This window comes from Gracilinanus agilis, chromosome 1, assembly GCF_016433145.1.
Source record: "Gracilinanus agilis isolate LMUSP501 chromosome 1, AgileGrace, whole genome shotgun sequence".
NCBI classification, from domain to species: Eukaryota; Metazoa; Chordata; class Mammalia; order Didelphimorphia; family Didelphidae; genus Gracilinanus; species Gracilinanus agilis.
Genome location: NC_058130.1, coordinates 207,436,222 through 207,463,170, shown reverse-complemented (window position 1 = coordinate 207,463,170; position 26,949 = coordinate 207,436,222). Strand labels below are relative to the sequence as shown.

Sequence of the window (26,949 nt, the reverse complement as noted above, 5' to 3'; positions counted from 1 at the left end):
GGGTTGGGAGGGAAGTCCAATGATTAAAATAGTTACCTTTAGAAAACTCTCCATTGTAAGCAACTACTTTTGTAATTTTGAAAAGTAAAAACAGGACGGACCTCATAATAGTTCCACATTATTGGAGCAATCTTGAAAATAATTTCTAAAAATTATTATGTAACTTTTTTCAATCTGCCCTTCAAAAAATATCTGATAATAATTAGCATGTCTATAGCACTTTGTGACTCCCCAAACACTTTACATATATCATCCTATTTTAGCCTTGTAACAAAACTATAAGAGGTTATTGTTCCCATTATACAGATGAAGAAATTAAAGCTGAGTGAGTCAGAAGTGGCTTCTCTAGGGTCACAGAGGTGGTTGCTTCTCGGTGTGTTTGTCTTTGTCTTTCTGCTCCTGTCTTGCTTTCTTTCTATGTCTCTCTCTTTCCTCTCCCCTCCCTGCTTCCTCACTATTTTTCAGAACTCTTTCGAAATTGTTTGTCTTTACAATGTTATACTATGGTCTAAATCATTCTCTTGTTTCTCCTCACTTCACTCTGTATCATTTGTTATTTCTTCCCAGGGTTCCATGCTACTCTTTCATCATTTCTTACAGCCAATAATGTTGGAGAGAAAATATGAATACTAATACCTTGCTCTGAGGTTTAGGCTCAAATCTTTAAGGAACAATTTTATTTAATTTAACATTAATCTAATGCCCAAGCATTTCTGTCTTGGAGAGAGAGATTTCTAAACTGGCAAAATCCTCTGTAATTGGGAGCATCTGGGTAGCTCAGTGGATTGAGAGTCAGGCCTAGAGACAGGAGGTCCTAGGTTCAAATCTGGGCTCAGACACTTCCTAGTTGTGTGACTCTGGGCAAGTCACTTGACCCTCATTGCCCACCCTTACCACTCTTCCACCTAGGAGTCAATACACAGAAGTTAAGGGTTTAAAAAAAAAACAACCCTCTGTAATCTCATACATGTTCTTACCCCTTGAAGATTTAAGGTAACTTTTAAAGGAATCTTGACTAAAGGAAAGATAATAATAGGTAAAAAGAATACAGTTTTAGTTAGCCTTCCAGAACTGTTAAGTAACCAACTCAATATTGCCCTCCCTCCTGGAGCATTCTTTTCATTCCTAGAGTTAAACAAAGGGACCTACTCCCTTCCATCAATAACTTATCCTTTCTCAGTAGAGAATGGTGGTTCCCAATACCAATCACTGGAGGGACTTGGGTGAAATAAAGAAAAGGGAAAATACCTTAAGTGAGTCAAAAAATTTTTGTTTTAGGGTTGGGAAAGGCATTGATACAAATAAGAGTTGTTTGATTTTCAACCTTCACCATTTCCCAAAGAAATGATTTGTTGTTATTAACCTATCACCCACCTTCTCAGAAAGTGGAAAGGGGTTTAGAGATAAATATCATCCCTTAATATTTTCATTTTTACTTAAAAGGTTTTTTAAAAATATGCTTTTATAAAACATTGCATTCATATATCATAATTTGTTCATCCATTCCCCCAGTTGATGGGTACTTATTTAGTTTTAATTCTTTACCAATTCAAAAAGCTGCTATAAACATTTTTTTGCATATATAGGACATTTTCTTCTTTCTTTGATCTCTTAGGTATAGACCTAATGGTGGCATAGCTGGGTCAAAGAGTATACACAATTTAATAACTTTTAGGGCATAATTCCAAATTGATTTCCAGAAACACTGAATGTTCATATATTAGGATATGGATGATGAAGTTATGGTTTATGAATATGATGTGTGGTATAAGAAATGATGAAGGGGGTGGTATCTGAAAAACTGGAGAAGATATATAAACTGTTGCAAAGTAAAGTGAGAAGAACCAGAAGAACAATTTATACAATAACAACAATGATCAACTGTGAAGGACTTAGTGACTATACAATTCCAGAGGACTTATGAAAAATGCTATCCACCTCCAGATAGAAAGTTGATAAACTCAAAGTGCAGATTAAAGCATATTTTTTCTTTTTCTTGTTTATTTTTTCAGAATAAGGCTAAATGCAAAAAAAGTTTTGTATAATTTCATTTGTATAATAGGTATTATATTTATGGCTTGCTCAGTGGGCAGTGGAAGTATAGAGAGGAGATTTCAGGATGGAAAAAAAATTAAATTGTTTAATAAAGACTGAATGAAGTCTTATCTCCACCGAAAGTGCATTAATATGCTAAATAAACAGTTTTCAAAGTAAGAAACCAAACTATCAATATCCATAAGAAAAAAATCTTCCAAATCACCAATATTTAGAAAACTGAAAATTGAAGTAACTTTAAGGTTCATGATATTGTCAAAGTTTACTCCAAAAAAGAATATGATTACTATTGTAGAAACTACAAAACAAAAACAAAAACAAAGACAAAACAGGCTCATTATAACAAGATGAGTGGAGCTGTTTGATTTGGTCCAGACATTCTGGAAAGCATTTTGGATCCATATCCAAAAAGTAAACAAACTGTGCATTCCCTTGGATTCAGTGCTGCCACTACTAACCAAGAGATCAAAGGATGTCAAAAAGGACACTTTTATGAAGAAAAATCTTTTTAGCAGCTAATTTGTAGTGTCCAAGAACCATCTTTGTAGAATGACTGAATAAATGATGCCATGTAAATGAAATAGAATACTATTGTGTCGTAAGAAAACTTGAAAAGAATAGCTTCAGAGAAACCAGGGAAGACTTATATGAACTGATAGAATGAAGTGAATAGAACCAAGAGAACAATTTATACAATAACAACATTGTTAGAAAAACAACTTTGAGAGACTTTAGAACTCTGATCAATGCAGTAAGCAAACAAATGCTTCATGGCAGAGAAGTGGTGGACTTTTGAGATGTATATTTTGGATATGATCAACATATATCAATCAACATGTTTTATTTTTCATGTAAATTTGATAAAGGGATTTTGTTTTATTTCAAAATGCTTGTTATTAGAAAAAAAGAAAGACAATATACTGTAAGAAAAAAGAAAAGTCCTACATTAATGAAGATTGGCAACTCATTGGCATCTTATAATCTTAAACTATTATCTGGAGCACTGAGACATTAAATGACTTGTCCATGTCACAAGCAGGTCTTCTTGATTTCTAGGCTGATCTTTTATATACTATCTCACATTTCTCTTACATATGGGTGGCAAAATAAATATGGCCAAACTTCTATATTCTTCTTTTGAATAAATTGTCCTGGTCAAGTTAGGAAATAGCTATAGAAAGTTAAAAGATTTTTTTCAGAACCTTAGAAGATAAACTTTTCTCTAATTCATACATTTAAAGGAACAAGAACTCAGCTAGCTATAGAAACAAATGAGACAATTGAACAAAAATGAAAAAATGAACAAATAAGAAAATTACTCATTTGTCTTACCTGCCTATCATCAGTTTTCTTAAGCATGAAAAATCCTACCATGAATCAAATTTAGATTCAAAATAGTTAAAAGTGTTGGAAACCATTAAAGAGGGGAGGAGAGTGGCAGAGAAGGGGGCTTAAAATTACCCCAAAGATGCTGAAAGATTATATTAGAAATGTGCATCAGGAAAAGAAAAGGATTAAATTGTTTTAAAATGTTTTTTGGTGTGATTTCAGAAAGTAATAAGGGTGGCTATGTCTATCTTTCTGTTTGTCAGAAAGTTAGCAGAAAATTCCTTTTGATTTTCAAGGCATTATTGTAGCTTTTGAAATATACGATTAAACATACCCAGCTTGATCCTATGAATGAGAAGGGAGAAAATTAGCCACTTTGGGCATCCATTAATGTTTTCTTGCCACTAGTTTGCATTGCAACAGAGGAACTAATTTATTCGGATACCATAGTTACTGGTATAAGTGAAAGCTCCTCCCCAAAGGAGCAATTTACTCATTTCTTTGGGTAGAATCAGGCCCATTATGTCTCAGGGTAATTCCAGATAAGTAGTTTTGTAAATGTCTGGGCTTGGTGCATGTTAAGACTTTAAAGGATGGGGCATATTTTGGAAATCAAATCAATTAATTTTGAAAAGTAAAAACAGCACTTTCATCTCATCCAGCAATGCATATTGGTCTGTACCCATAAGAGATCTGAAGACTGGACAGGCTCTTAATTGACTCTATATTTGAAAAGAAAATGTGCTAAAATTGCTATAGATAAAGATTAAAAGAGAAGGAAATGTAATTTTAAGGACAATTTGCTATAACGGTTGGATTTTAAAGAAAGCAGGTTTAGGAGATGTGACTTTTTTTCCTCCCTAGGACTTGCATAGTTCTGTTTGGGGAAGTTTCCCCCTAATTATCCACATGGCCTTTCCTAAAAATTAATTTGCTTTTATAAGAAGCCATCCAAGGTGATACCAGTTGAATGATAGTTTTGCATTTTGGGGTATCTGGTTACCCTAATGAGTTTTCTTCACTTTTGATTCTGAAATAAAAGGAGAGATGCAATTTAATTTTTGTGTCCTTAGTTTCGTCATTTAGTTTGAGAATATTTTTGTTTGGTTTGTTTATTGGTGTGTTTTTGTCCTTCACAATCTTTGAATTTACTTTGATATCTTATGGTGATCATTTTAAGAGCAGTCCTGGTCTCATCCAACCTTTTAAAACCACAATTCTGTGGTTGAATCTTTGTTTGATCTAATTAATATTTTCAAACCTTTTCACCCACAGATATGTTTGGAAGAAGGACAACATCATCATAAATCCAGCTACAAGTTCAAGAATTGTGGTGGAGAAAGATGGCTCACTTCTCATTAGTCAGACGTGGTCAGGGGACATCGGTGACTACACCTGCGAGGTTATTTCTGATGGAGGGAACGATTCGAGAGTGGCCCGATTGGAAGTGATGTGAGCATTGGGTCCTTTGACTTTGCGAATTATTGAATAATGATTGTTCTGTAGAATGATGGCTACTTTGAACATTTGGTTTCATGCTTCCTCTGGCCACGCTTACAATCACTTGTCCAACCTTGCTTTTTCTACCTTCACAACGTGTCTTCCATCAGGCCCCTTCCATCCCCTCATCCGGGGACCTGGATTCTTTGACAGTTCTTTCATATTGGTCTCCCTGCATCTGATGCCTCAAGCCTGCCACTCTCTAGTCCAGCTTATAAACAAACCACCGCCAAAGTCATTTTACTTGAACGCAGCTCGGACTGGGTGACTCTCCTTCCCAGTCATCTTCAGGGTCTTCCTAGGATAAGTGACAGAGACAGACAGACAGACAGACAGAGCATTTGAGAGCTTGCTGTGTGCCAGGCACTGTGCTAAATACTAGGAATCCAAATACAAAGCAGAAAGGAAGTCCCCACCTGAAGGAAGTTACATTCTAGAATGAAGAGAATGTATGAGGATGAGCCAGAAAGCCTGGGGGGAAAGAAAGGCAGTGGGGAGAGGAGAGGAGGCTGGTGTCCTCAGCCAGAGTCTAGAGAGCCGAGAGGAGAGCCAAGAGGAAAGGGAGCAGGGATGGCCTGGAGAGCTCCATGAAGGACTCCATAAATTAGAGGAGGAGGTTGCAGGGATGGTGGGCTCTGCAGGGGGAGCAGAAGTGGCAAATAATACCAATATGAAATAGGAACATGTCCATGTAGACTTAGGTCTGTAACCTCAAAACCACATCAGCATATAGACACCTGGATAGATATAGAAATACAATCCTTTGGTTAGCTTGTATGCCCTGCAGCAACTTGGCCTCAAGCTATTAACTCTGGGGCTCTTTGGACATTATAACTCAGAATTCTCCAGCCTAATCAAACTGGCTTTTTCTCTGTTGGTCACATTCCTGTCTCTCATCTCCCAGGGGCCACTAATCACTGTTTTATTGTTCAGTCATGTGTGCCTCTTTGGGACCCCATGAACCCTACTGGCTGTGGGCTTTTCTTGGCAAAGATGCCACAGTGGATGTAGGCAGGCAGAGGTTTAGTGATTTGCTCAGAGTCCCATAGCCCGGAAGTGTCTAAGGCAAGATTGGCACTCAGTTCTTCCTGATCGCAGGCCTGGCATTCCATCCACTGTGCCACCTACCTGCTTCTTAATCCCTAGCGTAGTCCCTCCTTACCTTTGCTTCATAGAATCCGTCTCATGCTTTAAGAATTTTTTTTGCCCCCTTTGTATGAAGCCTTTACTTTCCCCATCACAGTTACAGTATATTGCAGGGCATGTTAAGAAATTAAATAGGAATTTTGGAGGAGTTTTGCAGGAGTTGCAGATGACATTCGAAGGCCAACAGATGACACAGAAAAGGTTTAGAAATTCAGAAATGCATAAAATATAAAATTAAAGTATTGTATAATATCAACATATTTTATCTTTTAATATCATATACATAGTTTCTTTTACTGTAAACATACCATAAAAGAAAAAAGATCATACTTCTCTGGAACAAAGGAAGGGCCAAAATGTTTTATGGATATTTTCTAGATCATGGGGGCGCTGCCCCCCATCCCGTGATGTGGAAGGGATACCTGTGTGTATGAGTGTATATGTATGTATACATATACACACACACACATATATATATATATATATATAATTACGCAAGAATATGTCATATGCATACATAAATGAACATTTTTATATACATATATAAACTAATATTTATTTCATTCTTTGTATCCCCAGGTGCTTACGAAGTGCCTGTCATATAGTAGATACTAATATGTCTTTACTTGCTTGCTTGATTCGTTCACAATGTCCTGATTTAGTATTCATAGTCCATCAGTTGTGTTGAGTATTTATATATGTGACAAAGGGCTCTTAAGCAGTTTATTTAAAAAATTGTTTTTAAACCCTTATTTTCTGTCTTAGAATCAATCCTGTATATTGGTTCTAAGGCAGAAGAGTGGGAAGGGCTAGGCAATGGGGTTTAAGTGACTTGCCTTACACAACTAGGATGTGTCTGGCCAGATTTGAACCCAGGAAATCCTATCTCTGGGCCTGGCTCTCAGTTCACTGAGACACCCAGCTGCCCACTCTTAAGCACTTTAAAAAATGTTTGAAAAGTTTCATTATTAGATTAATTGACTTGTTTTTTGATCATAGATCTATTTCTTTCTCTTAGTTCTTCCCCTCCCTTAAGCCTCTACTTGTAGGGCATAAAGCTTAAATACCCAGTAAAGCCCTTTATTCTTCTGGCCTTTATTCATTTATTAGATTTTTTTCCACACCATACCCTCGTAGGAATTGCTTCAGGGCACAAGTACAAAATTAAAACATGAAAATAGATGAAGCATAGCATCGCAGCAATTAGGACAGCAGTAAACAAAATTGCATATTATAAACCATCACCTCTCAATTTTTTAAAAGCCACCCCATTAGGAAAAGCCATTGCAGAAAGACAAGTCTTACTGGATTCTGCTGGGGCTAGAATCAGAAAGGGACTCCATATCGAAAGATCTTACAGTAGAAAGCATCTTCCCTTCTCGTTCAGGGTATATGTGAGATACACAAAGTTATAGGAGTCTCCTGGCTAATCTCCATTATGGAAATCAAAGTGGTGACAACAGCATGGTCTTGACAACAGTAGCTACATTAACTGACATTTATATAGAACATCAGAATTCACAAAGAACTTCCTTAATGACAACTCTGAGAAGTGGGGAATATAAACATTTATAGCCCCATTTTATAGAAGAGGAAACTGAGATTGAGAGGAATGAAATGACTTTGTCCATGATCATATAGCTAGTAGTAGCAATAAGAAGACTTCACATTTCTAGAGAGCTTTTAGATTTATTGAAAACGTCTTCCTCACAACAACACTGTGAGAAAGGTTATATAGATATTAATATCTAAAATTTTGGGGCACTTAGGTGTTAGAGTGGATAGGCCTGGAATTCCAGACCTGGAATTGGGAAGACTCCTCTTCTTGAATTTAAATCTATCCTCAGATCACTTACCTAGATGTGTGGCCCTGGACAAGTCATTTAACCCTGTTTACTTCAGTTTCCTCATCTATAAATTGAGCAACAGAAGGAAATTGCAAACCACTTCACTATCTTTGCCAAGAAAAATGGAGTCACGAAGAGCTGGACATGACTGAACAACCACCACCATACTAATACTTCCAGATCTGATGGTGGACTCCTCTTTTCAAAGCTTTTCCTCTCTCCCTTACTTTACTTCCAACTTCTTCCTTAGGATTTTCTCTACATTATGTTAATATCAAGTTTCAAAATGTATTGTGTTATTCATATTTTAAAACCACCTCTGTACAACCTCAGATCATCTGTCATTGATATCAAATAAATAAGTGTTAGCATTTCATAAAGACTCTGTCAGCAGAAGCAAAATTGCATACTTTCATTGTAATGCATTCTTTTCCTTGGTAATATTTTTATGTTCAACTGATTTACATACCCTCCCTACTATTTGCTTATTCAATTTCTTCTAAGCAAAATACATTTTTCTGTAAATGTTTGTTTCTACAAAATATAGACTTTTTATTGCCAAAATACGTCACCTCTAAATATAGAAATATTTACAAATTTGAGATGCTAACCAATTTAGTGGCAACTGGCTACAGGGATGATTTGGAAGACAACAGTGACATCATCCCTTTAATGCGCTACTCGGTTAATAAATCTTCCATGTTCCCAAACCTGAATAATATGAGAAATGTTGGGACCTCACATGGGTATTTCTTGGCCAAATCCAGACGAAACAATTCTGTATCAGGAACGATAATAATAACAATAGCAATTTTTACTGTTCAAAGTACTTTCCCATACTTTATCTAAGTAATGACTAACATTTCCACAATCTGCTCATGTATAAAATGCTAAAGCAGAGTTCTTCAGAAAATAACAAGAAGTAACAATCTCATATTTCAGACCTGAAAGGGACTCGTACCTAAAATGGGATCCTTCTAAAGTACCTCAAAGATTATTTCGTCTTGCTATTTCTCTCTCTTCAGCTTAAAACTACTTTATCCAATATAGACACTATTTTACAAAGTAACAGAAATATCATTTAAAAAAAGTAGGAAATATGTTGGCTTCCCATTGTGTTTGTTTTGCCTACATCAAAGATACTAATAACCCTATTTTCTATTCATATATGATGTAAAGAAATGGTTCATTCTTTCCTCTTGGCAGGAGTTTATGCCATTATAACTGAATATGTAATGAATCTGGAATATTATGAACTAGTTTGGACATTAGGTAAATAATCATGATTGAGCCAGTAACCTGTGACTTGTTCTGAACCTGTAAAAGTTGATGGAACTTTGCAAATGTGAAAGATTTAAGGAACCTAGGTAATTGGTAGAGGATAATAATGGGAGGCATTAAAAGGTATATAATCTTTGAAGAAGAAAAGAACAAAGAAGTGGGGAAGGAGGTAGATAAAGCTAGTGAGAAGACACGGAAAGGTTTTCATTTGGTTTTTAGTTTTTTTCCATCCTAACAACACTTTCAGCATCACAGGGTTTCTTAGGATAAGATTATCCTGCTCTGTAACCCAATAGAATTGTTTTATTTTACTTGCTTTCCCTTTAATTATTTGTCCTTCCAAAGTGCTAGAAGATGGTCAGCTCAGCATGCCAAGGGATTTGAGAAAGACATCGAAAAGTTTTGTTGGTATTTTTTCTACCATTTTTCATTTCTTAATAAGTCCCTCCCTAGTCTTCTTCTTGTCATTCAGTCATTTCAGTTGTGTCCAAGTCTTTGTGAATTGTTTTGGGGTTTTTGTGGTAGAGATAATGAAGTGGTTTTCAATTTCCTTCTCCATCTCATTTTTACAAATGAGAAAACGGAAGCAAACAGGGTTAAATGACTTGCCCAGGGTCACACAACCAGTAAGTGTCTGTAGCTGAATTTGAACTCAAGTATTCCTGACTCCAGGCCCTATCTACTGTGCCACCCACCTTCTCCAATCCACTTCTTAGAGACTCATTAATAAAGATTAAGAAAAAAAAAGAAGAAACAGCAATTCATCCAATCTAACAAACATATCAATCAGGTCCAAATGTGTGTGCAGAGTTCTATGCTCCTTGCACCCTTTTAGCCAAGAAAGGAGGAAGAGAAACTTCTTCACATGGATAATTATTTTATGATACATCATCATGTTATATGGAAAGAGCAAAAATTCCTGTGGACAGAGTAATTATCACCCATATTTCTTGATGACTTTAAGGTTTATATATCCCTTTCCTCCTATGGGATTCCTTAATCCCTTTCACCTTTGTGAGGTGATCACGCTAGTATTATTACCCACATTTTTATAAAGGAAGAACCTTTATAGTTCAAAGAAAGGAAGCAGCTTGCTCAGGGTAACATGAGTAATAAGTGGGAGGCTCAGATTTCAGCTCAAATTGTTCAAATCCAAAGCAGAGCTCTTTGCAAGAGAATAAACTCCATATAACTTCTAAGTGATGTCTTTCAAGTGTGGGGTACCTTGTCTAGTGCCAACAAATGCCTTGCTCCAACTCTGTTTAGGAGACACATGCTCTAAAGCTACGTGAGGGAAAGGTCACAGCCAGAGAGAGATACAGAAAGGGACCACCATTCCAGGATCTTTGGGGCATCAGTGTCCTGACCACAGAGACAGAATGTCTTGAGAGATATGGAAGAATGGACAAGGCAGAGGACAACCTGAATCCCTCTTGGCAGAGGTAGCCAGGAAGCCAAAGGCAGAAATAGTAGGAAGCAACAACAAAGGAAATGGTCTCCTATTTTCAATGGGAACCTACACAGGTTCTGGATACAACCCTACATAGGGCCTAGATGAGGAGCAAACAAAAGTGATGGCAAGTCAGGTTGACATACAAAGAGATACAGAGAGCTAGCAGCAGAGAGAATGTTAAACAAACAAAACAGACAAAGCCAGACTGGCATGTCTGAATTTCAGCAGATGTAGAGTTGGAGTTGCTCACGTGGCTGCCCATGACCTCTGCTTTTTAAGGATCAGCCCCAGCATGTTATACATTGAGAGGACACAATCGTGACTCTATGGCACCCAGCAAGTAGAGAGCCAATACAGAGAGTAGAAGAAGAGCAAAAACCCCAGGTGGGGCCACATTTGGGGAACAGGAACCAGTTCTCTCTCTTCCAGTCTGAAGTCTATGCTTCCATAAACAGGTATAAAGGTACCTAAGAACTATTTCTTACTTCATGGAGTGACACACGGGAAATATTCCTTTCTATTCAGTAAACATTTATTAAGTACTTAATATAGGAAGAACAGCTTGGCATAACAGAGAGCCAGCCTCAGAGTCAGGAAGACCTAGGTTCAAATCCTACCTTTGATACCTCTTGGGTAAGGTACTTAAACCTCTCAGGAACCCTAGAAAACTAAGAGCATAATTGACAAAACAGGGACTAATCTGCATCGTAAGACAGAATTCCATACTTAAACCTGCTTATGTTGATGAAATTACAAATCTGGTTAAACTCTCTTTCCCCCTCCTCTTCCCTCCCCTCCCTTCTTCTCCTCTCTTGTCTTCCCTTCCCTTCCCTTCCCTTCCCTTCCTTTCCTTTCTTTCCCTTTCCTTCTCTTCTCTTCTCTTCTCTTCTCTTCTCTTCTCTTCTCTTCTCTTCTCTTCTCTTCTCTTCTCTTCTCTTCTCTTCTCTTCTCTTCCTCTCTCTCTGTCTCTCTCTCTTTCCACATGTACGTCTATATAAATTTGTGTCTATAGATACATGTATATCAATATGTAGATAGATAGATATACATATTTACATACTGGGCAGTCAGTTGGCACAGTGAATAGAGTGCCAGAAAGACCTGAGGTCAAATCCATTCTCAGACACTAGTGGTTTTCACTCTGTTTGCCTCAATTTCCTCATCTATCAAATGAGCTGGAAAAGGAAATGGCAAATCACTTTAGGATCTCTGCCAAGAAAAGCCCCCCCAAATAAATAAATAAACATAAAAAGAAAAGCCTCCCAAAAGGGACCTGGAAGAGTCAGACATGACTGAAATAACTAAACAACAACAAGATATATACATATATACATGTAGAGGGATGTGTGTGTGTGTGTGTGTGTGTGTGTGTGTGTGTGTGTGTGCAGGATGACAGCTTAATGGTCAGGGAACTTCTATTTGGAAAGGCATAGGTGTGACCAATCAATCACCAAGTATATGCTACTTACAGAGATCAACAAAGGGAATGCCTACATACCCTTTGGGGTATCAGACTACATGGTAAAAGCATAAGTTGTGAAATAACGACATGGGGAAGTTTGCACAGTTGTAACCCATGAGGCGGGTGGTAGGGCATGCCCCTGAGAGGCATGGGATAGATTTCCCCAACTCTGTGCAAACCTTTCCTTCAGAGGTTTACATGAGCCTGTTTCCTATTTGGGGGTTCATAGTACAGATTATGATAATAGCAGCTTTACTAATAATAGTGGAAAGAGCAGCCACTGGTGCCGATATCTAAACTGGATTCAAATCCTGACCTCTCTGAGCCTCTGTTTCCTTATCTGTAAAATTAGGAGGTCGAGCTAGATAGTCTCTAAGACCCTTTTCACCTCTAGATGTACAAACCCATGATAATCCTATCTATGTTCCATTTTCTTTTAAACTACAAATGAAGAGTCAAGAGGAGAAAATATATCATTTCACAGGTGACTAAAAACAGAAATTTTAGATTACAATAGAATTTTTTTGTGTGCTTACTTTATGGGAAGTCTGATAACATTTGTTATTTAAGATTTCACCTGTGGCAACTGATAATTCTCCAGTGTGCCTCAGAACCAGACACCTGCAAATTACTTAATTTCTAAAGTGAGATGGAGCATAACAATTACAACTGATGTAATAACGGAAAACAAATGAAGGGCCTTCCATACAGATCCTTTCACCCACATTTTCATATTATCGAAACGGGCCTGTCATTGAAGGATTATAATGGGTTTGAATATTTTTGCCTCAGTGAGAAGGGAAAGAGGAATTTGAGGCTAAACAGTTTTAGTTATCTCTGGAAGGAGAGGTTTCAGTAATTCCGAATTGTTACATTATAACGTACTTCTATTTAGAACTATTATAGTATGATATGACCAGGGCTTCTTTGCTGCATTGTGCAGATATTTAAGATTCAGGTGTTTCTTCTCCACAGTGACTAACATCTCTGTAGCCTTCTCACCAGCTGTGTGACCTTGGACAAGTCACTTAACCACATTTGCGTCTGTTCCCCAGCTACAAAATGAACTGGAGAAGGAAAGGGCAAACCACTCTAGTATCTTTGCCGAGGAAACCCCAAAAAGGAGTCATGAAGAGTCGGATACAACTGAAATGACTCAAAGACAAGAATCATAATTTGTGGTCCTACAAAACCCCCTAGAATAAGCGTCAGTTAGGTAGCACAGTGGATATGTGCCAGGTCTGGAGTCAGGAGGTCCTGGGTTCAAAACTGGCCTCAGATACTTCCTAGCTTTGTCACAGAGGGCAAGTCACTTTCTCGCCATTGCCTAGCCCTCACAGCTCTTCTGCCTTGGAATTTATACTTGGTAGCGATTCTAAGACAGAAAGTAAGAATTAAAAACAAAAACAACAACCCTCAGAGTGTCATAGCTTCTCCAGGGCCACCCCAACCCCAGGACAGGGTCCAGTCTCAGTGGTTCCCTTCTCTTGATTCTCTTTCTTCCATCCCCCTTTAGTACGTGATGGATAGTCAAGGGGATTGGCCCCCCCCCCCATCTCCTGACTTAGTTAGGTCCCTATTCAGACTCCCTGTTATCCTCTTAACCCCAAATGAATTGGTCTCAGGTGCAAGAAGTCTTAGATCTTGCTAGTTACTGCCATGAAGTATAGCATTTGGATATTTCCTGATTAATTTAGTCTTATCTCCCTAGCTAATGTGTAAGCTTCTAAAGAGAAAGGACACCAAGAGTCCAAGGTTTTTTTCTATTTCCTAAGGTAGTTGGCATAATACTAAGCATACCCATGTTCCAAATAAATCCTGATTGGTTGATATGTTGCTTATAGGCCCATGTAGGATTTCACCTCCTCTTCTGAAACCAAAGAGTAATTCCTACGTATATGGAGCTCAGCAAAAGCCTAAATAATGAGGCTTCCTGGAAAGCCAGACCCTTAAAGGGGATTCGAAGAGTTAGAAGCATCTCTCAGTAAAACCACTCCTGACAAAACCATAATAAAGGCTAAGGAGTTTTGTCGTTTTCCTGAGAGTTATCAGGGTCTTAAAGCGACCTGTCATCTGCAGTGAAGACATAGAAGATAGGTTTGACCAAGTCATCATTTGTGAGTTAAAGGGGCAAGCTTTTTATATAGAAATAATGTGAATTTGATCATCCCTGCCATAGCAATTCACTTTCAGCTACAATTTTACCAATTACTTTCTCTTGAGCCTCTTTCAAAAATGTTTCTTCTAAACTCACCTGGCATTGGCTCTCCTTCATAAATAAGCCATTTTGGTTAATTTTATATTAGAGCGTCATTTATGGCATATTTTGTCTCTTTCTTTCTAGCAGGTGCAAACTAACTCAATGCTGGGAAATTTTTTCTAACATTTTCCCCTTGAACCTTCTTCATTTGTCACCATATTTTTGTATATCACTCTTTTTTATGAGTTTTTCTCCCAATATTTTGTCTCCTTTCAGACTTTCTGGCAGAATGCCTAGCTGAAGTAGATTCATTACATGAGAAATCACAATTGACATATATCTAGTATTTTAAGATATTCAAAGTGCTTTGCCAACAACAACCCCATGAGAGAAATAGTACAAGTATTATTCTCTTCCTAATTTAGAGGTGAGGAAACCAAGGATCAGAGAGGGTAAGTGACTTTCCCATCACCACAGAGCCAGATTAGTGACAGAGCCAAGATTCACAGCCAAGTCTCTTGATTCCAAATCAGAACTTCGTCATGACATGCTACATCTTAATATAGGGTAACACTTCATTTTTTCTGGCAGCTCTGAGGAATAAGTTGTTTCACATAATTGAATTTCATTCCATTACATGTGAAAACTATTATTTTCACTATTTTGAATATTGTTATTATACACTAAAATTTAGTATCTAATACTTTCTGATTTTCTAAAATAAAATATATTGAATGCAATTTTAATCTCTTCATGATGACTTGAGACCATCATCATTTTCTCCCCTCCATTTATTTCTTTTGTTTTGATCTTTATCCCCCATTTTAAAAATAAGTATTTGGTCTCTGCAATTAATTTTGCTTATATCATTTTGATATTAGTCGATCCCAGAGACTCTTCTGTCTTGTCCCATTAATCTATTATCCCAAATTACTTGAATTTCCTTAAATGTACTTTACTTCTTAAAATGTATTTTAAAATCCCTACTCCACTTTTTTTTTTTTTTAAAACAACCCTTACCTTTCGCCTTAGAATTAACACCAAGGCAGAAGAGTGGTAAGGTAAGAATGGGGTTAAGTGACTTGCCTAAGGTCACACAGCTAGGAAGTGTCCTAGGCCAAATTTGAACCCAGAACCTCCCTTTTTTAGGCCTGGCTCTCATTCTCAGCTGCAGCCTCTCCTCCACTTTTGAACCTACTTCTCCCATCTAGATAACTATCTAATTCAAAATCTTTCCCCCTTTCTTCCCGAACTCTTTGCATAAGAAAAATTCTTTTATAGTGGCCTTTTCTCAAGTAATTGTTATATCCCTATTTTATCTATTGTGAAGTCTTTTCTCCCTTTAAATAGACAGATAGGTAGATTGTGGGTGTACAAATTAGGGGTCCCCTCAGGCCTTCCTCCCTACTCTCCAAACCAGCTAGGGAAACTTTCCATTTTGTTATCCCTTCTCTTAAATATGGTGATTTCTTCTTCTTTTTCAATCCTTACTTTCTCACTTAGAATCAATGCTGAGTATTGGTTCCAAGTCAGAAGAATGGTAAGGGCTAGGCAATGGGTGTCAAATTACTTCCTCAGGGCCACACAGCTCGGAGACATTTAAGGCCAGATTTGAATAGAAGATGTCTAACCTTTAGGCCAGTTTTTTAATCCACCCAGCCACCTAACAGGCCCCAGGTAATTCACTTCTGGTAGAGTTAGGCCATGAAGTATTAATTTAATTTTATTTCTTTGATTTCTGAATTGTTCAGATTTCTTTCCCTTTTTGTCACCTGTTGATTTCCTTATGATCTTTTTTTGTATTCCTTAATCTAATTCCTTTTTTTTAATGACAACCTAAAAAACATGAAAAAAAGTTAATTCACTGCATAATCCCTTTTGATTTTTAAATTTATTAAACTCTCTTGTGTTTCTCCTGTTTAGAATTTGTTATTATTTTTGCTCTTGTTGTTGAGGGTTTTTATTCTTTTTATGTCTAACTCTTCATTAGAACTCAGGAAGCTGAGTCATCCTGACTCCAGGTCTGGCACTCTAAATTGGAATCTACTTCAGTCCCTTACTAATTATATAGCCCTGAGTAATTCACTTAATCTTTCTGGGGCTGTTTCAAAATCTGTAAAATTAGGAGATTAGAATCCTGAATATCTAAGATCCCTGGGAAACTTTTTCTTTGATGAAATCGATGAAAGCTCAGAATTGCAGAATGGCTTTTTGCAGAGGTAGCATTATGAATTCCTTTATTTTTTGGAATACACTGGAATAGGAAATACTATTCCATTCTTTTCTCAGATTGTTCATAGCTGAAGAATGGTCTTGGTTTATTCAAATTAGTATTTCATAACTGAAAATCTTTCCCCAAAATTTGTTGTTTGACCTTGACATTCTAAAATTTAACAGCTACATGCCTTGGAGTTTCAAGTATGTGGTTTTTTTTCTCCCTCTGTCCATAGATTCAATCAATAAGAACTTTATTGTTTGCATCCAAAAGGTCAGCTATTTTTCTAATACTTTTGCTTTCACTATGATATTCATTTTTAAAATGTATCATGCTTTTTTTTCTGTGAGACTGATGATCTTTGTTATCCCTGTTTATTATTTTCAAAATCATGTACTTCAGCATATATAGGATTTATATGCTCATATAAATTTAGTGTTGTTTATTTCTCTTCTACCTGGTTTTTGTCCACTTTTTGTAATTTTGAGTTCCAATTGTGTCATTCTCTTTTTTCACAGCTTCTAATATTTGGGGGAATTTTCCTATTGAGAATTTTAAGTTGTCTACTCCGGTGTTTGTCTTCATTAACTCATATTTGAGAACTGTGATTTCCAACCTAATTTCCATTTTAATGTCTTGCTGAAAAGCATATTTCTTCATAGAACCAGTCTGGTGTCTCTTGTTGGTGTGCCATGATTTCTTGGGAGTCCTCAGAATTTTATTTTTCATGAAAGGTATTTGGTTTATTTTCCTTCATATTGTAATACTTACTTAAAGTATTATAAGTCTTTTTGAATTATTTCCTCATTTTTCATTCTGCTTTTTACCCTTTCATGTTTTTATGACTTTAAATGTTATTTTATATTCTTAGATACTAGGCTTTCTCTCCTGTAGTATTTGTCTTTAAATTTTTTTTCTTTTGTTGTTAGCAATTTGTCTCTGGTTACCTTACTCACCCTTTTCTTTCCACCCTCCCTTTTCTCTTACACAACCTCTGAAACCAAACATGCTTGGTCTCCTCATTTGGGGAACACAGGGCCGCCCTAGTTTTCCTACCCAGAGCAAATTCTATAGGAAAAGACTATCCTTAACTAGGTTTTTAGTCCTCTTGTCCCAACTGGCTGTGCCCTGACACATCTTCCACTCCCATAACTACCCTTGGTAGTTGTCATTTTTTTGTTACATTATGGCAGGTGAGGATCAATATTTTCTCCCTCTTTTGAGGTGTAGGAGTGGGTTGCAGGCTATATTGTCACTATACTGGCAAAACTTGGAATGCTGAAGTACAAGTCTGGAAGATTGATTGTGCGAATTCTCCTTACAGAGAATGTATTGTGGTGGGGAGGAGGGGCTTTAAGTATTAAATTTTGCCAATGTAATTTTATAACTTTTCTAACTTATAAGATATATCATTATCTTATGGATACAACTTTAATTACTCACGTTTGGCATATATTTCTTTTTGAATTTATACTTACCTCCATCATCTTGCTAACTATGTGAACAGAACCATCACTGTGAACATCATTTTTATAATGGCAATAATAGAAAATAACTATAAAATAATCAAATTAATTCAATTGTGTTATTTGCTTAATTAACTGATAAACATTTATTTGTCAAGGGTCCTTTTCTGTATTATGAACCCCTTTGGCAGTCTGGCAAAGCCTATAAACCCTTCTCAGAATAATGGATTTTTTAAAAATTTAATTTAATTTTTCCCCAATTACATATTAAAAGTTTCTAATATTTTTCAAAGAAAATTGAGTCTTGAATTCTCTCTCTCCCTTCCTCTCTACGCATTTCCCCCAAAAATCTTTGAGATGGTAAATAGTCTTATAGAGATTTTACATGTACAATCCATAATTTATAAATGTAAAATATTTTTCTATATTAATTCTTTTATAGAAGGAAACTTGAATTAAAAAAACAAGAAAGTGAAAAACATTTGCTTTGCTCTAGATTCAAACTCTATCAGTTCTTTTACTCTAAAAGCAAATGATTTTTTTTATCATGAAATCCTTTGAGACACTTAGGATCAATGTATTGCTGAGAATAGCTAAGTTATTCACATTTGTTCACTGTATGGCATTCCTGTCACTATGTACAATGTTTTCCTGGTTCTGCTTATTTCACAATGTTTCAGTTCATATAAGTTTTTCCATGTTTTTTTAGCTCCTTCTGCTTGTTATTTCTTATAGCACAATAGTATATTCTATTACAATCATATACTAAAACATATTCAGCCATTCCCCAATTGACAGGTGTCCCTTCACTTAACAATTCTTTGACCCCACCAAAAAAAACTGCTTTAAATATTTTTGTACATAGAAGTCCTCTCCTTTTTTGTGTTTTATCTCTTTAGGACACAAACCTAGTAATAATATTTCTGGGTCAAAGGATATATGTACTGTTTTATAACCCTTTGGGCATAGGTCCAAATTGTTCTCTAAAATGATTGAATCAGTTCATAACTCCCCCAACAGTGCATTCATGTTTCAATTTTCCCACATCCCCTCCAAATTTTGTAATTTTTTTTTGTCATGATAGACAATCTGATAGGTGTAGGGTGGTGGTACCTCTGAGTTGTTTTAGTTTGAATTTTTTCTAATTAATAGTGCATTTTAACATGATTAAAGAGAACTTTAATTACTTCATATGAGAATTGCCTATTTATATCCTTTGACAATTTATCAATTGGGGACTATCTTGTTTTCTCATATAGTCAACTCATTTCTCTATGTATTTGAGAAATGAGATCTTTATTAGAAAGATTTGTAAAATAAATTTGCATCATTATGATTGCTGTGTATTAATCTATATCCTATTTCCTCCTGTTTAGTTTCTGACCACCATTTCCCTAAATTTGTCCTCTTTTCTATCTCTTATCCACTTATCCACTTCTGCTCCTCCATTCCTATAGGGTAAAATAGATTCCCATACCCTATTGCTTCTGTATGTTCTTCCTTCACTGAACCATTTCCAATAAGAGTAAGGTTTACCTGTTCCCCTATTCACCCCCCTCATTTTCCCCTCCACTGTAAAAGTTCTCTTCATGCCTCTTTTCTGTGAGAAATTTTACCCTATTCTATTTTTCCCTTCTACTTTCTCCCAATGAATTCTTTTCTCCCATGCTTTAATTTTATTTTTTTAATATCATCCCATCATATACAACATACACCCTGGCCCTTCTGTCTTTGTCCTTCTTAATGACATTTTTCTTTAGAGTAACAAGAATTTTCTCCTCATGTAAGGATTTAATACAGTTTAACCTTTATTGAATGTCTTTTGATTTCTTTTTCCCATTTGCCTTTTTATGATTCTCTTGAGTTTTATATTTGAAAGTCAGTTCTTCCACTTAGCTCTGGTCTTTACATTAGGAATGTTTAAAAGTCCTCAATTTCATTGAATTTTCTTCCCCCACCCCCCCATACCCTCTGAATTATTATACTCAGTTTTGTTGGGTAAGTGATTCTTGGTTGAAGTCCTAGCTTCATTTGCCTCCTGGAATATCCTAATCCAAGCCTTCCAATCATTTAATGTAGAAGCTGCCAACTCATGTATTATCCTGACTAGGGCCTCACAATATTTGAATTATGTTTCTTTTTTGACTGCTTGCCATATTTTTTTCCTCAACCTGGGTGTTCTGGAATTTGGCTATAACATTCCTTGGATTTATCCTTTTGGGATCTCTTTCAAGAGGGGATGGGTGGATTCTTTCAATTTCTCTTTTGCCCTCTTGTTCTAGAATATCAGGGCAGTTTTCCTTTGACAATTTCTTGAAAGATAATGTCTAGGGGGCAGCTGGGTAGCTCAGTAGATTGAGAGCCAGGCCCAGAGATGGGAGATCCTGAGTTCAAATCTTCCCTCAGACACGTTCTAGCTGTGTGACCCTGGGCAAGTCACTTAACTCCCACTGCTTAGCCTTTACCATTCTTCTGTCTTAGAACCAATGCACAATATTGATTCTAAGAAGGAAGGTAAGGGTTTAAAAAAAAAAAAAGATAATCTCTAAGCCCCCCTCCTTTTTTTTTATCATGGCTTTCAGATAATCCAATAATTCTTAGATTATCTCTTCTGGATTTATTTTCCCAAATCAATAGTTTTTCCAATGAGATAATTCACATTTTCTTCTATTTTTTTTCATTCTTATGACTGTTTCTTGATGTCATTCACTTCTACTTGCCCAATTCTGATTTTTTAAGGCGTGATTTTCTTGAGTGAGCTTTTGTACCTCCTTTTCCATTTGGCAAGTTCTACTTTGTGAAGAGTTTTTTCCTCAGTGATTTTTTGTACATCTTTTCCTATATGGTCAATTCTGTCTTTTAAGTTCTTTTCCTTAGTGAATTTTTGTACATCTTTTCCTATATGGTCAATTCTGCCTTTTAAGTTTTATTCATTGGATTTTTGTGCTTCTTTTACCAATTGGCCTATTTTTTTTAGGATATTAATTTCTTTTTATGCCTCCATAACCAAGCTATTGACTCTTTCTTCACGATCTTCTTGGATTACTCTCATTTCTTTTCCAAATCTTCTTCTGCTTCTCTTATTTGATTATTTCAATCTTTTTTTTAGCTCTTCTATTATTTTTTTTGAGCTTCGAAGCAATTCATATTTTTCTTGGATGCTTTGGATGCATTAGTACTGACATTGTCATCTTCTGCATTTGTGTTTTGGTTTTCTCTGTCATCAAAATAACTATCTTTGTTGAGTTTCTTTTTTTATGTTATTCACTCATTTTCTAATCTTTTTCTTTTAATTTAAACAACTGTTAAAGTTGGATTCTGTAACTGTGGTGAAGGGAGCACTGTTGCCAACTTCAGGTTCTTTGTTCAGCTGCCTTCATATCTGGCTCTGGTGACCTATCTGTTTTTAATCCTTCTAGGGTAGTATGACGTAAAGAAAAGTGTGTTTAATACTCTTCTAGCCTGTGCTCTGGTTTGTGAATAACCACAAATACTCTTTTACCCTTTGGAACTATTATCAGGGTCCTCTCCTCCCTGTGGCCATAAGGGCTGGTGTGCACTCATGCTCCTCCTCACCCTGAAACCTTGCCCAAGGACTGCTACCTGGGTCTGTGCATGGACAATGCAACAAGAGTCTTGTATCCAGAGCAAGCAATGGGACCTCATTAATCTCCTTCTGAGAAGTTGTCCAACTACCCCCATACTATCTGTGACAAAGAGTTCCAGAAGGCTTTGCTGCTACTTCAACTGCACCCAGAGTCTGCTGTTATGTTGAGGCCTGCCCTGGTGTACTGCTTTGTGTTCTACCTGCACCCCAGCACTCTAGATCCCTCATTCCAGCCTTCTAAGTTGTTTTGGGCTGAAAACATATGTCATCCCATATTTTTGTAGATTATATTATTCCAGAATTCCTTCTGAAGCACTATGTCATAGGTTTGGGGAAGGCAATTTGGTAGAGATCAGATGGGACCCTGTATTTTCTCCACCATCTTGTTCCAAATTTCATAACAATGTTTTAAAATGCACAGAATAAAACACATAAGATTACACAAGAACTCAATACGTTGATATATAATTATCACAATATAAAAGAAAATTATGGGCCTCAAGTTAAGAGTTTCTGATCTAGAATCATTTGCCCCTGCATAAATATTCATAGAGTACTGTCCTTCTTTTGTGTCTGTTTTTGTGTGTGTGTGTGTCTGTTTTTAATAATTTTCTTTCTTCCTTCCTGATCGTCAAGCTATTGACAGTCATACCTGACACTGTGCTTGCCTGTGGTAGGATCACTGTGCCACAATTTAACTTGTTGCTACCATTCCCCTATTGGTTGAGAAACTAAATTAGTCATAGAATTTCTCAGTTGGAGAGGACCTTTAGGACCATCTAATCTAACCAGTTGCTGAACAGAATTACAGGTTCCAACCTCTGAAGAGCCTTCCAAGGCAACACATTCTACTTTTAATAGAGTTCTAATTAATAGTAATTTTTTACATGAGCTAAAATCTACCTTTCTGTCATTTCTATCCATTACTCCCAGTTATTTGTTTTCTTGAGGCCAACCAAAATTTTGAATTCTTCATATGGTAGCACTTCATGTACCAGAAGACAGCTATTATATCTCCTCTTTGCCTCTTATCTAAATTAAACATCCAATGTTTCTTCATTTGGTCTTTCTGTGACATAATTTCAAATCCCCCCACCATCCTGATGACCCCACTTCATATCCACTTGAGCTTGTTAACGCCCTTCCCAAAATGTAGTATTCAGGTCTTAACATAATATTCCAAATGTGATATGATCATATTGGGCTGGGGGAATGGGAGGGTAAGAGAGAAATGTGATAACATACTGTTGACCCACTGACCTCATAGGCTACCACAATCTTTAAATCATTTCTACATTACCATTGCTTATGTCACCTTATCTCATTTGCAAAGCTGATTTATTTGAAGCCATGAACTCTATATTTTCTTTCTTTTTTTTAAACACCCTTACTTTCAATCTTAGAATCAATACTGTGTATTGGTTCCAAGGCAGAAGAGTGGTAAGGGCTAGGTAATGGGGGTCAAGTGACTTGCCCAGGGTCACACAGCTGGTAAGTGTCTGAGGCTACATTTGAACCCAGGACTTCCTGTCTCTAGGTCTGGTTCTCAATCCACTGAGCTACCCAGCTGCCCCCGGACTCTATATTTTCAATTACAACTTCATCTTATATATTTGGATCATTTTTCTAGCCTGTTCAGATCTTCTTGATACCCAAGTCTGTGAACATAAATTGAAATTTTCTCCTAATTTGGTATATTCTTCATATCTGAAAAGCATATCAACTTTTCCTTCCCAAGTCAGTGATAAAAATGTTGATAAGGACATGACTAACTCCACCTTTGAAGCCACTGCATTGATATCAGCCCATTAATAACTAACCACTTCTGGTATATGGACATTCAAGCAGTTCTGAATGAGTTTAAATATACTTATATTCATCTATTTTGTCAAAAAGTACAGAATGAGAGATGTTTATCACATATTTTTTCCTAAATCTAGATAATGGCATCTATAATATTCCTATGATTCTACTATCTAGTAATCTTATTTTAAAAGGAAAGAGCTCAATATGGTGAGATTGTTTCCAAGGGTTCAGGTACTTTCAGAGTCTGGAGAAAAGACATCTATCACTCCCAGGCTCACCACACATGCTAGTTATTTAATAATTATGAGAAAAAATGGATTTTCATAGTTTTAAGTCATAACTGCCTTATAGTCCCAGCTGGGTCCCTGGATGCTGATCTTTAGGGTCAAAACATGAATCTATAACCAGAAAGGAAATATCTTTAATCTTTCTGGTCAAAGGCCAGGATTGAGTGATTTATTTCTTCTTTTGGTGCCAACCCCGGTTATAATTTCATTAGAGGAAAAAGTGTCCACAGTAATACTGTCAACTTGTTCAGGTTACTTATTGCACTGATAATACCTCAGTTTCTTAAACCATTAGAAAAGATAGGTTTCTTCCCTGCTTTGGTCAAGATAGCCAATCAGGGACACTTGCTGTTGTTCAATTCTTTTTTTCAAGGTTTTCTTGGCAAAAATACTTAGAGTAGTTTGACATTTGCTTTTCCAGCTCATTTTACATATGAAGAACTGAGACAAACAGGTTTAAGTGACTTGCCTAGGGTCACTCAGGTAGTAAGTATCTGAGGCCAGATGCGAACTGAGAAAGATGATTCTCCCTGACTCCAGGCCCAGCATTTTATCCACCATGCCACCCAACTATCCCATAGCAGGGAAATACATAATTCAATAACTTTTACTATTATTAAATAACAGCAGATAGCTATCAAAAAAGTATAGTGTGGAAATCAACTATATACAGAATCTTTAACAAAATATGCACTAGGTGTTTTTTTATCAGAGATAGATACAATGGAATACAAAACTGATTAGAGAACAGCATATACATATACACAAAGGATATGGAAATCAGTCATTGCTACAAAATAGGATTCAGGAGAAAGAATACATGCTATTCATCATTCCAAGCAAAGATTAACTGATCACTTCTTGACAAGCATAAGCACCAGTAGGTCTGTGATTTTGCCCCACTGAGACAATATTCAAATTTTAAGCTACAATTGAGTCTTACATACCCATTCTGAATTAAGCCATTTGCCTTAATTCCAAACCCGCAAAGCCTTCCTGTTCTTCACCATTTCAATTTCAGTCACCTTTGATTGAGTAAACAGTTATTAAGCATCTTCTATATTTAAAGCTCTATGTGAGAAACTAAGATTACAAAGTAAAAAACAAAACAGTTCCTGCCCTCACTGAACTATATTTTACTATGTATGAAAAGTACCGCCATATGTAAATACAAGGTAATTTGAGAATGGAATGAGCCAGTCTTATAACTGGGTGTCCAGGACATTCATGGAAGGCTTCATGAGAAAGGTCATGCCTTAGCCGAGCCTTAAGGAGATAGTATCTTTTAAGAATGGATGATGGCAAGCGCAGCTAGATGGCTCAAAGGGCAGAGCACCAAGCCTGGACCCTGGAGGACCTGAGTTCGAATCTGACCCCATACACGTTATAGCTGTGTCACCCTGGCTAAGTCACTTAACCCCAGTTGCCTAGCTCATGCCACTCTTCTGCATTGGAACCAATGTTTAGTATCAATTCTAAGACAGAAGGCAAGGGTTAAAAAAAAAAGTGAATGAATGAATGGTGGCTTCTGTAACATCCTGGGTAGTATGTAGAGTTCAAGCAATAGGCAGTTGTCCAGTTTGGCTCAGATGTAAGAGTGTTTGAAAGGGATTAATGTGAAAAAAGTTGGAAGTGTTGATAGTAACCATATCGTTGGAGAGTCTTAAATGTCAGACAGTGAAGTTCTCATGTTATACCTTGGGATTCTATTTATCTTTTCCCTGAAACACTTGAAATTATCTCTCCTAAAATCTAGGATTGGTGTCAGATTATGTCCTGCCTTCTTCTTTATCATGTATTCTAAAATGGAATTGCCACTTTCTTCCCTAGGTTCCCATCATTCCTAATTCAACAACCATTTTCTCCTTATTGATCCAAATTATGTCCACGGTAGCAGTTCTCTGTCACTTCCTCTACCTTTTGAAGAATAGCCAATCTTTATAAGGATCTTTCCAATATGCTAAGCCTTTGGATTCTTAAACATATATTATGGATAATCAAATTGCTGGGTAAATGACAGCTGGATGAATAGGTGTTATTACATAGCCTATAAATTATTTTTTAAGTCAACAGTCTTATCAGTGAAATTAGACAGTTTGAATCTAAATTGTTCCTTGTTTTTTTAGCCTGAAAAAAAGAGCTTTCTGTGTAAGAATTCAATGTTTTTGGCTTATATAATTATTAAATATCTGTTGTGAAATTAGAACCAGACTTGGAACAACTCACTCAGTGAAAACTACTTTAAATACAAAGATCATTGTACTATTCACAACTATGGATTTCATATTTCTGGAGCCAGATGAAGAACCTCCACATTTCTATGAATCCCCTAACAATCTTTATAATTTTTCATTTGGAAAACCTGATGAACTTCTTAATGTAACAAACGAATGCTGTAACATATATTTTTACCCTGCCTATCAATCAATTAATCAATGATTTAAGTGCCTACTGTGTTCCAGACAATCCTGTTTCTTACTGTTCCCTCACAACACAAAGACCTTCCATTTGAGCCAATCTTACTGCTTGTTATGCAGTGTTTAGTTATATAATTATAGAATACTTTTTATGTACTTTAAGATATGACATTTTAAAGGTAAGAATCATTTATTTTAACCTTCTGTACCAAAAGAATAACAAAATATTAATACAGTTAGCATTAATATGGTGCTTTATAGTTTACAAAGCGCTTTGCCAATATTATCTCATATTCTCCTCAAAACAGCCTTATTGCAATTATTATAGAAAATCATTACTTTTTTTATCTTTTGATACAAGTAAAGGAAATAATTTTCAGGTTCTAGACAATATTCTTTTTTTTTTTTCTTTTTTTAAAGATTTTATTTTTTTAGAAAAATTTTCCATGATTTCATTCTACACAATATTCTGATGCAGAATGATGGTCTGTCTTGCTGCTGTAGTCCCCAAAGCTTGAATAGTGATCCCAGATTTCTTTAGTCACTCTCTAGATGGGAGAAGATTTAAAGGATGTTTAGAGAATCATATATGACTAACATCGCCCCAATAGGAAAAGCTTGGTTTGGATTCTTAGATGTAGATAAGAGGCCAGCCTTAGTCTCTCATGTTGTCATTGCTGTTCAGTTGTTTTTCAGTCATGTCCAATTCTTTGTGACCTCATTTAGGATTTTCTAGGCAAAGATACTGATGTGGTTTGTCATTTCCTTCCCCTATTCATTTTATAATTGAGAAAACTGAGACAAACTGGGTTAAGTGACATGCCCAGAGTCACACAGCCAGTAAGCTCAGATTTGAACTCATGATAATGAGTCTTCCT

General features: G+C 36.3%; 1 protein-coding gene across 1 annotated transcript in view; it reads left to right on the top strand.

Moving 5' to 3' along the window:
- SDK1 (sidekick cell adhesion molecule 1) overlaps positions 1–26,949 on the top strand; it is a 1,179,904-nt gene that overhangs the window by 827,929 nt on the left and 325,026 nt on the right. Inside the window, 1 exon segment of the mRNA XM_044659951.1 lies at positions 4,660–4,836. Coding sequence (XP_044515886.1) covers positions 4,660–4,836 — 177 coding nt within the window.